This window comes from Pan troglodytes, chromosome 1, assembly GCF_028858775.2.
Source record: "Pan troglodytes isolate AG18354 chromosome 1, NHGRI_mPanTro3-v2.0_pri, whole genome shotgun sequence".
Taxonomy (NCBI): Eukaryota; Metazoa; Chordata; class Mammalia; order Primates; family Hominidae; genus Pan; species Pan troglodytes.
Window position 1 is genome coordinate 92,519,783 of NC_072398.2, and position 12,590 is coordinate 92,532,372.

At 57.7% G+C, this 12,590-nt stretch overlaps 1 protein-coding gene across 1 annotated transcript; it reads left to right on the forward strand.

Annotated features, from left to right (window-relative positions):
* Positions 1 to 1,669: 1,669 nt before the first annotated feature.
* Positions 1,670 to 10,315, forward strand: NES (nestin). Its single transcript, XM_003308514.6, has 4 exons — positions 1,670 to 2,600; positions 3,741 to 3,865; positions 5,554 to 5,627; positions 5,876 to 10,315. Exons 1-4 carry the CDS (start codon positions 1,818 to 1,820, stop codon positions 9,754 to 9,756), a joined length of 4,863 nt encoding a protein of 1,620 aa, XP_003308562.5. The 5' UTR covers positions 1,670 to 1,817; the 3' UTR covers positions 9,757 to 10,315.
* Positions 10,316 to 12,590: the final 2,275 nt, after the last annotated feature.

Here is a 12,590-nt window from a genome sequence, read left to right on the forward strand (position 1 = left end):
AAACCAAACAGCAGGATTTATGAGGTAATGCAAGGTTGAAGGAGCCTGGGCATCCCAGATCCTCAGCCTCCCGGCCTGCACTGACTCTCAGTCAATGTCCTGTCACTAACCCCTCCCTGGCCTCTATTCTACATATTGGTGGTGAATTCCAAAGCCCCATTGGCCTGGGGACAGGGATGGGGTCCTTGAGAGACTCCTCAAGGGGAGGGAATATTGGAGGGATGACTTCCTGGTTATTGACCTGGCTGTACCCTCTACCCAGAAAACCCTCTCCATCCTCTGTGCTGCCTGGCTCTGTCCCCAGCACCTTGGAGGCTGATTAAGTATTGTAGTCATCTTTTTATGTTTACCTCCACCACCAGACTATGAGTGCCCATCACTGTTGACCTCACATCACCAAACTATAAGCATTTCCAGGGCTAGGACAGAGTTCCTGCAATCTCTTTGGTGCTGACACATAGTAGGTACTCAATTAACACTTGAGCTAAATTGGATTTAGCAGCTTGATCAGAAACGCCTTCCCCAAAGATCCCCTCCGTCTCATTATCCCTGCATCTCCTCCCCAGCCCTACTTCTCCTTCACTGTAAATCCCCCAAATCCCACCTGTCCTTTACCTCCCAGCTCAAGGATGCACTCCGTCCAGAAAGCCTTCCCTACTACTCTCACCCTTGGTGAGCTCTCTACTTCATAAACTGTAGAATCTTTAAAAGGTTGTTTTGAAGATTAAGTCAGATCATGGAAGTAAAATATTGGAACACGACTGGGCACAACATAAAGGCTGGATAAACTTGGGCTAGTCGTTAGGAAGGAAAAGAATGGCCTCTTCCTGCTGCTTCCACTTCTGAAAGCCGCCAGAGGGCGTCCACTACCCAACATTCCCTGGCAGGGGGTGCGGGAGAAGGGGCCCTTCCCCAAGAACAGAACTTCCTAAAGCGGATGTTTGAACCTCGCAGTTATACAGAAGACTTGTAGGAAGGATGGACAAACGTTCTTAAGCCCATGACGGCCCTTAACCTGGTCGCTCCCTTTTCTGATGGAGACTCAGGCAATAGCGTGTGTGTGTGTGTGTGTGTGTGTGTGTGTGTGTGTGTGTGTGTGTATCCGTGTGTCCTAATATCAGACATTTGTTCTTGTTTTCCAGGCAGCGTCTCTCTAGCTTCTTTCTGCAATGCTGTAGTACTCTCTCCAGTATTTCAGGAGGAGGAGCATTTGCTATTTTAAAAACAAAAAACAAAAACCTGGCCACATCCATTTTTTTCAGCAGCTATGCGATTTCCATCATTGCTCCCATTTTATGGATGAGGAAACTGAGTCTTAGAGGAATTCAGTAAGTGATACCTCTCTCGGATGTGTTGAGTAACTGAGACTGCACTCCCTCCCAGGCTGGAACGTCCTGGCACTCCCACCCCCACAGGCTCAGTTCTGTGCATTATCTGCCTTTTTCGGGGATTGTGACCCTTCTTCACAGCCTCCTCCCTCAGAAAGCCACCACCATCAGATCCGATTCTCCATGGTACAGCTTCTTCTTTGGTTCCACTCTCCAGCACCCTGGGGAAGCAGGGACAGAGGCTGCTGCCACTCTCTGACCTCTAAGGGGTTAAGGCCTGGGTCCCGCCCCTCTTCCCGCCCGCCTGGCGGGAGTATGAATAGCCTCGCTCCCACTCCCGACTCTCAGTCGCTCAGGCTACTCCCACCCCGCCCCGCCCCGTCATTGTCCCCGTCGGTCTCTTTTCTCTTCCGTCCTAAAAGCTCTGCGAGCCGCTCCCTTCTCCCGGTGCCCCGCGTCTGTCCATCCTCAGTGGGTCAGACGAGCAGGATGGAGGGCTGCATGGGGGAGGAGTCGTTTCAGATGTGGGAGCTCAATCGGCGCCTGGAGGCCTACCTGGCCCGGGTCAAGGCGCTGGAGGAGCAGAATGAGCTGCTCAGCGCGGAGCTCGGGGGGCTCCGGGCACAATCCGCGGACACCTCCTGGCGGGCGCGTGCCGACGACGAGCTGGCGGCCCTGCGGGCCCTCGTTGACCAACGCTGGCGGGAGAAGCACGCGGCCGAGGTGGCGCGCGACAACCTGGCTGAAGAGCTGGAGGGCGTGGCAGGCCGATGCCAGCAGCTGCGGCTGGTCCGGGAGCGGACGACGGAGGAGGTAGCCCGCAACCGGCGCGCCGTCGAGGCAGAGAAATGCGCCCGGGCCTGGCTGAGTAGCCAGGCGGCAGAGCTGGAGCGCGAGCTAGAGGCTCTACGCGTGGCGCACGAGGAGGAGCGCGTCGGCCTGAACGCGCAGGCTGCCTGTGCCCCCCGCTGCCCAGCGCCGCCCCGCGGGCCTCCCGCGCCGGCCCCGGAGGTGGAGGAGCTGGCAAGGCGACTGGGCGAGGCGTGGCGCGGGGCAGTGCGCGGCTACCAGGAGCGCGTGGCACACATGGAGACGTCGCTGGGCCAGGCCCGCGAGCGGCTGGGCCGGGCGGTGCAGGGTGCCCGCGAGGGCCGCCTGGAGCTGCAGCAGCTCCAGGCTGAGCGCGGAGGCCTCCAGGAGCGCAGGGCAGCGTTGGAACAGAGGTTGGAGGACCGCTGGCAGGAGCGGCTGCGGGCTACTGAAAAGTTCCAGGTGAGGAGGTTGAGGGCCTGGGTGAGAGAAAGTCCCAGAACGCTCCAGAAAGTCCCTTATGAAGCTCAGAGACCTTCTGGGAAGGGAGTGGGGCTAGCTGGCTGCTGAATCAGGAGCCAGTTCTCAGAAACCTGGTGCCACACGTCCTAGACTTTTACAGCCCGTCTAGTGTAGGATGCGAATGGTGGGGCTTCTCGAAGCACATCCCGGGTGGGCAGTCAGGCCCAAGACCCGTTGCAGCAGCCCCGCCACTCTCTGGATGGCACCTTCTGGCTCTGATGATGACTGGGGCTCCGGGCCCCTTCCCAGGCTCTGGTATTACTAGGAGGACACCCAGCACTGTCGCCTCTGCGCTGAATCTGGTGGCCTGGCCACTCAGAATCACCAAGTTCCTCACAGCCCTCCTCCCCCTGAGGGGAGGAGTGAGGGGCCGTGAATGAATGGCTACCAGCCCCCTCCCATGCCATGGCTTCTCGGCTCCCTGGAGCACATTCCAGAGGCCCATAACAGCTGCTCCTTCTCACAGGGCACAGATGTGACCAGCAGCTGAGAAAACAGCTTCTTGCCTGGGCCACACAGAGGTGCCATGGCCACCTCCCCATCCCTCCTCTCAGAGGAGAGAGAATCCAGAACATGTGGGAAGTGGGGGTGGGGCGGGGGTGAGAGCCTGCTGTGAGGAGCAGGAGACAGCTGTGGGAGATGGGACCAATGGGGGACAGGGGCTGTTTGCCTTCCAGTCCTGCAGGCTCCAGCCATCTTGATTAATCGTTTTTCCTTCTGCTTTTGCTTTTTTTTCCCCTCTTCTCTCTCCATAACCCATCTCGTCTCCTCCCTCACCTCCCCTTCCTGTGGGAGCTGTGTTCTGAGCAACATGTGCTACCATTTAATCAGCATCCTCAGAGGAGGAGCAGGCCATGGGAGAGAGCTGAGAGGGCTGACAGGGGCCCTGGGCTCATCTTGGCTGATCCAGAGGGGGCTCTCTGGGCAGGGAATAGGGTAGGGGAGGCGGGGGTCTGCTACACAGATAAGTCAGCCAGGGAGCAGGAGGTGCTTCCCGGGCAGCGGCAGCGGGCAGGATGCAGGTTGGTTCACAGAAGGGACCCCAGCCCCTCCACTGACTGCCTCTCGCCTGCCCTGCAGCTGGCTGTGGAGGCCCTGGAGCAGGAGAAACAGGGCCTACAGAGCCAGATCGCTCAGGTCCTGGAAGGTCGGCAGCAGCTGGCGCACCTCAAGATGTCCCTCAGCCTGGAGGTGGCCACGTACAGGTACGAGACGAGCCCTGTCCACCCAGGCACGCAGAGGCACACACACATGCTGGGGCAGACTACGTGGCTGAAGGGGACCAGAGGTGTAGGTGATGGCAACTCTGCTGCCACTGGGTTCTGTGACTCTAGGCTGGTCACTTCCACACCGGAACATGTCCTGCCTGAAACCATCTGCTCCCCCATAGGCTGGAGACCTGAGAAATGTCCTGTGCCCGGGAAATCCCCCCAGGAGAGATGATATTGCCGAGCGGGACAGCCTCTGGAGAGGGGCTGGGCCCGTGTGGGGCAACTGCATCCAGACCCTTCCCCCAAGGGGCAAAGCTCCAACTCTATGTGTGCCCACACCCAGGGGGTCATGTCCTTTGGCAGCCACGGAAAGGAGGCATTGCAGGCATGGGGTGGCTGCACTGACTTGCCACCTGACCTGGGCCTCAGCCTCGTCTAGGGGCTGAGGGCTGGGCTGGGGGACTTCCAAGGCCTCTTCTAGCCTGGATGTCATGGGGCCAGACTCCTCTGATGCCCCTAGTGCCCTTGGTCCTGCCCAGCCCTTCATTGTCCACATTTTCTGTTATCCTAGAAATGGCTGAGACCAAGGAGGGGTGGCTTCTCACTTGCTATGTGGCCTTGGGCAAAGCCCGCAGTCTCTTCTGGGAAACTGGTCCTGTTGGCTGAGGGGCCATTGATGGGGCCTGAGGAAGGGGCTCTGTGGCTGGTGAGGGGCCACATGAGATCCAGGAAAGGAGGGGAGGCAAGGCCCAGAGATGGAAGGTCAGTGAGGCTCTGGGGAGGACGTGGAGGAGAGGGGCTCCACCGCCAGGGAAGAGAAGCCCAGAAGGAAGGCCGCAGCACTGGCAAGGACAGAGGTGAGGCTACAGCGAGTGCTAACCAGACTCAGAGATCATGGAGCAAAGCAGAGAGGAGCAGCTGCTCATCCTAAGTTATTGAATTGATTGGTCCCTGCTCCCCTCTTTGGTTCAAGGGGCGCTGAGGAAGGGGCCTGGACACAAAGACCTCTGTGCCCCGAAGAGCTTGGGATCCAGAGTGCTTAGAGATCCTGAGATGAGGGCCCTGACCCCCAGTGAAGCCACCGAGGGGAAGGGTCTGGTGGGCCCCGAGGAATTTAACTGCTATTTTTTGAGGCATGAAAAGGATTTGGAGAGGGGGAGCTGAATTCATTTGCTTTTGTCTGTCGCTAGCTCTGGGGGCCACCGGGGAAGGAGGAGGGAGCCCATCCCATGGGAACGGCCTGAGAATTCCCACTTCCCCAGAATCCTCTCCTTCTCAGACCCTCCAGATGGTGGCTTGGACAATGGCAGCAATTAGCATGAGAATCGGTCCCCCACACAGAGGATGAGGTCATTGGCCTGGGGTGGGAGGAGGAGGCTAGCCTAAGCCTTGTGTGGGTGTGTGTAGGGCAATGTCCGACTGTGTGGGAATCTGCTTCTATGTCTGCGCTCTGCTGTGTATCCCAAATACAGTGTGACTTTGTGTGACCAAGTGTGTGATGTCTGTGGGTATGTGACTGTGTGATTTCACCCTGAGTGTGGCTTTTGTGTGACAGTGTCAAATGAAGAGGAAGCCTGCAGGGCCTGGATGGTGCAAGCTCAGCCTGAGTTGTCCCCAGCTGGCTTGCTGCCTGCAGGCCTGGGGGCAGAGGGCTGACCCCACTTTCCCTCTGTCCTCTCCAGGACCCTCCTGGAGGCTGAGAACTCCCGGCTGCAAACACCTGGCGGTGGCTCCAAGACTTCCCTCAGCTTTCAGGGTAAGAGGAGGGGCCAAGTTCCCCCAGAAACTACCCTGCTTTGCTCTTCATACCCAGACCTATCTTTCCCGAGAGGCACCAATCTAAATTTCAAGTCCGTGGCCTCCAGTGTCAGTGAGCATGCTCTCAGCCCAGCCATGGGCGCCAGGGGCAGGCGCATGGATACTCTTGCCAGCGGTGGCTGCTCTGTGGCTCCCCTCATTGCCAGTGATATACTGATGCTGTTTCTTCCCCCTCTGCCTTTCCAGACCCCAAGCTGGAGTTGCAATTCCCTGGGACCCCAGAGGGCCGGCGTCTTGGATCTCTGCTCCCAGTCCTGAGCCCAACTTCCCTCCCCTCACCCTTGCCTGCTACCCTTGAGACACCTGTGCCAGCCTTTCTTAAGAACCAAGAATTCCTCCAGGCCCGTACCCCTACCTTGGCCAGCACCCCCATCCCCCCCACACCTCAGGCACCCTCTCCTGCTGCAGATGCAGAGATCAGAGCCCAGGATGCTCCTCTCTCTCTGCTCCAGACACAGGGTGGGAGGAAACAGGCTCCAGAGCCCCTGCGGGCTGAAGCCAGGGTGGCCATTCCTGCCAGCGTCCTGCCTGGACCAGAGGAGCCTGGGGGCCAGCGGCAAGAGGCCAGTACAGGCCAGTCCCCAGAGGACCATGCCTCCTTGGCCCCACCCCTCAGCCCTGACCACTCCAGTTTAGAGGCTAAGGATGGAGAATCCGGTGGGTCTAGAGTGTTCAGCATATGCCAAGGGGAAGGTGAAGGGCAAATCTGGGGGTTGGTAGAGAAAGAAACAGCCATAGAGGGCAAAGTGGTAAGCAGCTTGCAGCAGGAAATATGGGAAGAAGAGGATGTAAACAGGAAGGAAATCCAGGACTCCCAGGTTCCTTTGGAAAAAGAAACCCTGAAGTCTCTGGGAGAGGAGATTCAAGAGTCGCTGAAGACTCTGGAAAACCAGAGCCATGAGACACTAGAAAGGGAGAATCAAGAATGTCCGAGGTCTTTAGAAGAAGACTTAGAAACACTAAAAAGTCTAGAAAAGGAAAATAAAGAGCTATTAAAGGATGTGGAGGTAGTGAGACCTCTAGAAAAAGAGGCTGTAGGCCAACTTAAGCCTACAGGAAAAGAGGACACACAGACATTGCAATCCCTGCAAAAGGAGAATCAAGAACTAATGAAATCTCTTGAAGGTAATCTAGAGACATTTTTATTTCCAGGAAAGGAAAATCAAGAATTAGTAAGTTCTCTGCAAGAGAACTTAGAGTCATTGACAGCTCTGGAAAAGGAGAATCAAGAGCCACTGAGATCTCCAGAAGTAGGGGATGAGGAGGCACTGAGACCTCTGACAAAGGAGAATCAGGAACCCCTGAGGTCTCTTGAAGATGAGAACAAAGAGGCCTTTAGATCTCTAGAAAAAGAGAACCAGGAGCCACTGAAGACTCTAGAAGAAGAGGACCAGAGTATTGTGAGACCTCTAGAAACAGAGAATCACAAATCACTGAGGTCTTTAGAAGAACAGGACCAAGAGACATTGAGAACTCTTGAAAAAGAGACTCAACAGCGACGGAGGTCTCTAGGGGAAGAGGATCAGATGACATTAAGACCCCCAGAAAAAGTGGATCCAGAACCACTGAAGTCTCTTGACCAGGAGATAGCTAGACCTCTTGAAAATGAGAATCAAGAGTTCTTAAAGTCACTCAAAGAAGAGAGTGTAGAGGCAGTAAAATCTTTAGAAACAGAGATCCTAGAATCACTGAAGTCTGCAGGACAAGAGAACCTGGAAACACTGAAATCTCCAGAAACTCAAGCACCACTGTGGACTCCAGAAGAAATAAATCAGGGGACAATGAAACCTCTAGAAAAGGAAATTCAAGAACCACTGGAGTCTGTGGAAGTGAACCAAGAGACATTGAGACTCCTGGAAGAGGAGAATCAGGAATCATTGAGATCTCTGGGAGCATGGAACCTGGAGAATTTGAGATCTCCAGAGGAGGTAGACAAGGAAAGTCAAAGGAATCTGGAAGAGGAAGAGAACCTGGGAAAGGGAGAGTACCAAGAGTCACTGAGGTCTCTGGAGGAGGAGGGACAGGAGCTGCCGCAGTCTGCAGATGTGCAGAGGTGGGAAGATACGGTGGAGAAGGACCAAGAACTGGCTCAGGAAAGCCCTCCTGGGATGGCTGGAGTGGAAAATGAGGATGAGGCAGAGCTGAATCTGAGGGAGCAGGATGGCTTCACTGGGAAGGAGGAGGTGGTAGAGCAGGGAGAGCTGAATGCCACAGAGGAGGTCTGGATCCCAGGCGAGGGGCACCCAGAGAGCCCTGAGCCCAAAGAGCAGAGAGGCCTGGTTGAGGGAGCCAGTGTGAAGGGAGGGGCTGAGGGCCTCCAGGACCCTGAAGGGCAATCACAACAGGTGGTGGCCCCAGGCCTCCAGGCTCCCCAGGGGCTGCCAGAGGCGATAGAGCCCCTGGTGGAAGATGATGTGGCCCCAGGGGGTGACCAAGCCTCCCCAGAGGTCATGTTGGGGTCAGAGCCTGCCATGGGTGAGTCTGCTGCGGGAGCTGAGCCAGGCCCGGGGCAGGGGGTGGGAGGGCTGGAGGACCCAGGCCATCTGACCAGGGAAGAGGTGATGGAACCACCCCTGGAAGAGGAGAGTTTGGAGGCAAAGAGGGTTCAGGGCTTGGAAGGGCCTAGAAAGGACCTAGAGGAGGCAGGTGGTCTGGGGACAGAGTTCTCCGAGCTGCCTGGGAAGAGCAGAGACCCTTGGGAGCCTCCCAAGGGTAGGGAGGAGTCAGAGGCTGAGGCCCCCAGGGGAGCAGAGGAGGCGTTCCCTGCTGAGACCCTGGGCCACACTGGAAGTGATGCCCCTTCACCTTGGCCTCTGGGGTCAGAGGAAGCTGAGGAGGATGTACCACCAGTGCTGGTCTCCCCCAGCCCAACGTACACCCCGATCCTGGAAGATGCCCCTGGGCCTCAGCCTCAGGCTGAAGGGAGTCAGGAGGCTAGCTGGGGGGTGCAGGGGAGGGCTGAAGCCCTGGGGAAAGTAGAGAGCGGGCAGGAGGAGTTGGGTTCTGGGGAGATCCCCGAGGGCCTCCAGGAGGAAGGGGAGGAGAGCAGAGAAGAGAGCGAGGAGGATGAGCTCGGGGAGACCCTTCCAGACTCCACTCCCCTGGGCTTCTACCTCAGGTCCCCCACCTCCCCCAGGTGGGACCCCACTGGAGAGCAGAGGCCACCCCCTCAAGGGGAGACTGGAAAGGAGGGCTGGGATCCTGCTGTCCTGGCTTCCGAGGGCCTTGAGGCCCCACCCTCAGAAAAGGAGGAGGGGGAGGAGGGAGAAGAGGAGTGTGGCCGTGACTCTGACCTGTCAGAAGAATTTGAGGACCTGGGGACTGAGGCACCTTTTCTTCCTGGGGTCCCTGGGGAGGTGGCAGAACCTCTGGGCCAGGTGCCCCAGCTGCTACTGGATCCTGCAGCCTGGGATCGAGATGGGGAGTCCGATGGGTTTGCAGATGAGGAAGAAAGTGGGGAGGAGGGAGAGGAGGATCAGGAGGAGGGGAGGGAGCCAGGGGCTGGGCGGTGGGGGCCAGGGTCTTCTGTTGGCAGCCTCCAGGCCCTGAGTAGCTCCCAGAGAGGGGAATTCCTGGAGTCTGATTCTGTGAGTGTCAGTGTCCCCTGGGATGACAGCTTGAGGGGTGCAGTGGCTGGTGCCCCCAAGACTGCCCTGGAAATGGAGTCCCAGGACAGTGCTGAGCCTTCTGGCTCAGAGGAAGAGTCTGACCCTGTTTCCTTGGAGAGGGAGGACAAAGTCCCTGGCCCTCTAGAGATCCCCAGTGGGATGGAGGATGCAGGCCCAGGGGCAGACATCATTGGTGTTAATGGCCAGGGTCCCAACTTGGAGGGGAAGTCACAGCATGTGAATGGGGGAGTGATGAACGGGCTGGAGCAGTCTGAGGAAGTGGGGCAAGGAATGCCGCTGGTCTCTGAGGGAGACCGAGGGAGCCCCTTTCAGGAAGAGGAGGGGAGTGCCCTGAAGACCTCTTGGGCAGGGGCTCCTGTTCACCTGGGCCAGGGTCAGTTCCTGAAGTTCACTCAGAGGGAAGGAGATAGAGAGTCCTGGTCCTCAGGGGAGGACTAGGAAAAGACCATCTGCCCGGCACTGGGGACTTAGGGGTGCGGGGAGGGGAAGGATGACTCCAAGCCCGCTCCCTGCTCAGGAGCAGCACTCTTAACTTACAATCTCTTGACATACGGTTTCTGGCTGAGAGGCCTGGCCCGCTAAGGTGAAAAGGGGTGTGGCAAAGGAGCCTACTCCAAGAATGGAGGCTGTAGGAATATAACCTCCCGCCCTGCAAAGGGAATCTCTTGCCTGCTCCATCTCATAGGCTAAGTCAGCTGAATCCCGATAGTACTAGGTCCCCTTCCCTCCGAATCCCGTCAGCTGGAAAAGGCCTGTGGCCCAGAGGCTTCTCCAAAGGGAGGGTGACATGCTGGCTTTTGTGCCCAAGCTCACCAGCCCTGCGCCACCTCACTGCAGTAGCGCACCATCTCACTGCAGTAGCACGCCCTCCTGGGCCGTCTGGCCTGTGGCTAATGGAGGTGACGGCACTCCCATGTCCTGACTCCCCCCATCCCTGCCACGCTGTGGCCCTGCCTGGCTAGTCCCTGCCTGAATAAAGTAATGCCTCTGCTTCAAAGTCTGGACTCTTCCTTCCCCCACTCAGAGGGGACCCTCAGGGTTAGTACAGGAGAGAGACGGCGGGGGGGGGGGGGGGGGGGCAGGGGAGAGGAGGAAGCTGGTGCTGGGGAGGGGCTGCCTCCTGAGGAGAGGAGGACCTGGGGGGATGAAGGCAGACAGACCCAAGCTGCAGGGAGCAGTGCTGGGGCCTGGGGAGGGCCAGGGGCTGTTGCTTGGCTGGGGGAGGCCAGTCCAGGTGATCTCAGCGCCTGCAGAAGCCAGGCCCATCATCATCTCTGCCCACAGTACTGATTACAGGGATTAGGCCTTGGGGCCACCCCCACCCTTGTATATCCCCCCCCATTAGCGCCTTGGTGCCGCCAGCATAATAAGCCCCCTTGTCTCTAAACCCAAACAGGTTGTCTGGCCTGATCTCCTCAGCCTGACTGGGTGGGAGCAGGGTGAGGGAAGAGGCAGGCCTGTTCTTCCTCAGTCTGGCTGCATGGCCTCAGGTCAGCATTGATCCTCTCTGAGCCTCAGACTCTGCCACACGATGAGAGAGGCTGGGCCAGGTGACCTGGGAGCCTCCCAGGGCCCAGGAGAGCAGGAAGGAGGCTGAAGACAGCGTAGCTCTTCAGTAGGACTTCCTTCACACGCTGCAGCAGGAGGCAGGGAAGAAGGGAAAGTGGAGGGGGAGCTGAACTGTCAGGGTGGGAGCTAGGGGTGTGCTGATGACAGTGCTGTGCTGGCAGCAGCTTAGCCCGAGGGGCCTCCAGCCACAGTGTCTCCTCCTCACCCCACTTCCCAGGAGCTCTCTGTGTCCCTGTGTAGGACAGGGAGGGGACCAGGGGTTCCTGGATTAGGTGGGGCCTGCAGGCCTTGAAGTCAGGATACCCAAATAGAAACCACTCGCTGCTTCAGCTCTGCGGGGAAGGAAGATCTGGCAACACTTCTAAATAGCGCGGGTGGGGGTGGGATAGGGGCTGCCAAACAAATGTTCCAATTTGGAGTCAATCCCAAGTCCAGGAGCAGGCTCTTCCTCCCTTTGGGCTCAGGGCTGAGGGCTGGAGAAAGATGAGAAGATGAAGTCCCAGCCCCTCTGGCTCCTACTTCTGTCATCCAGCCAGAGAGAGGTGGATAGGGGCCTCCCTGACAGGCCCTCACTGTCTGCTTCTCTGCCCGTCTCCATCTAGCACCTCTGTCTCGGGCACCCAGGCTCCATTTCACAGCCGCTATGCCCCATCCCTCAGGGGCCAAGATCCTGTCTCTCCCCACCCCACCCTCCTGGCAGCCCAAACCTCCGCTCTCTCCTTCCTGTACCCACTGCTAACAAGGCCCTATCTAATCCTGCCAGGCTGCTAGGCCTGGGGCCAGTGCATTGGCATCCAGGCAAGGAAGGCCCACTCCCTGCCCCTCCAATGGGACAGAGGTGCCCTGTGCTTGATCTCCCCAGGCCCTTGGGCACCTCCGCTTGGGCAAGGGCCAAGGACAGGGGCCTAGCCAAGCAGTCCTTCCCTGTGCCTGGTGCCCACCCTACCCCCCACACAGGGCCCCTGATCGCCTATAGAGTTACCAAACTGGCCATTGCTGCCAATAATCTCAAACAGGGTAGAAGCGAGGACTTCCTTAAGGATATATGTCGTGGGAGGCGTGTTCTCTTTGGAAGTGATTGTCTGTCAATGCAGCAAGAGGAATGAGGGTTGGACAGTAACAGGGACATTCCTGGTGGTGAGAACAGGAGTAGTCATCATTTGTTAACAACTATTTACTGAGCATCTACTACATGCCATGCGCTGTGCAGGCACTGGGGAGCCACAGATAAAGAACAATGTGTTTCCTCACTCAGGCAGCTTTACCTACCAGTTAAACAAGGGCTTCTCAGTGGAAATCATATCTGAAAACGGAGAAGTGCCCTAGGTTATGGGAGCAGAGTGCAGGGGACCTCACCTGACCTGGGCTGGGGGGTGTATGGGAGGGGGTAGACAGGGAAGGCTCTCCTGAGAACCTGAAGGATGAGCAGGAGTGGCCAGTGGGGGAGGAGGGGGAGGAAAATGGTTCTGGTCAGAGGGAACAGCACGTGCAAAGTTCAGAGGCAGGAAGAGAGAGCCTAGGCAACTGAGGAAGAGAAGGAAGGCTCCTGTGCCAGACGGTGGAGGAGGGAAGAGAAAGTTCATGATGAGACTGAAGAGAGAGCCAGGGTTCGGGGACAGAGGTCTCATTAGATAGCCAGGAAACAAAGAATTCTTCGTATTTGGAGGCAATGAATGAATTCTGAAGTGAGAGCTTCTAAAGGG

Excerpts from the sequence above, each read along its gene's own strand:
- NES (XM_003308514.6), top strand. The coding sequence starts at position 1,818 with ATGGAGGGCTGCATGGGGGAGGAGTCGTTTCAGATGTGGGAGCTCAAT. Across the intron at positions 3,866-5,553 it reads CTGGAGGTGGCCACGTACAG|GACCCTCCTGGAGGCTGAGA; the intron begins GTACGAGACGAG and ends TGTCCTCTCCAG. Across the intron at positions 5,628-5,875 it reads GACTTCCCTCAGCTTTCAGG|ACCCCAAGCTGGAGTTGCAA; the intron begins GTAAGAGGAGGG and ends CTGCCTTTCCAG.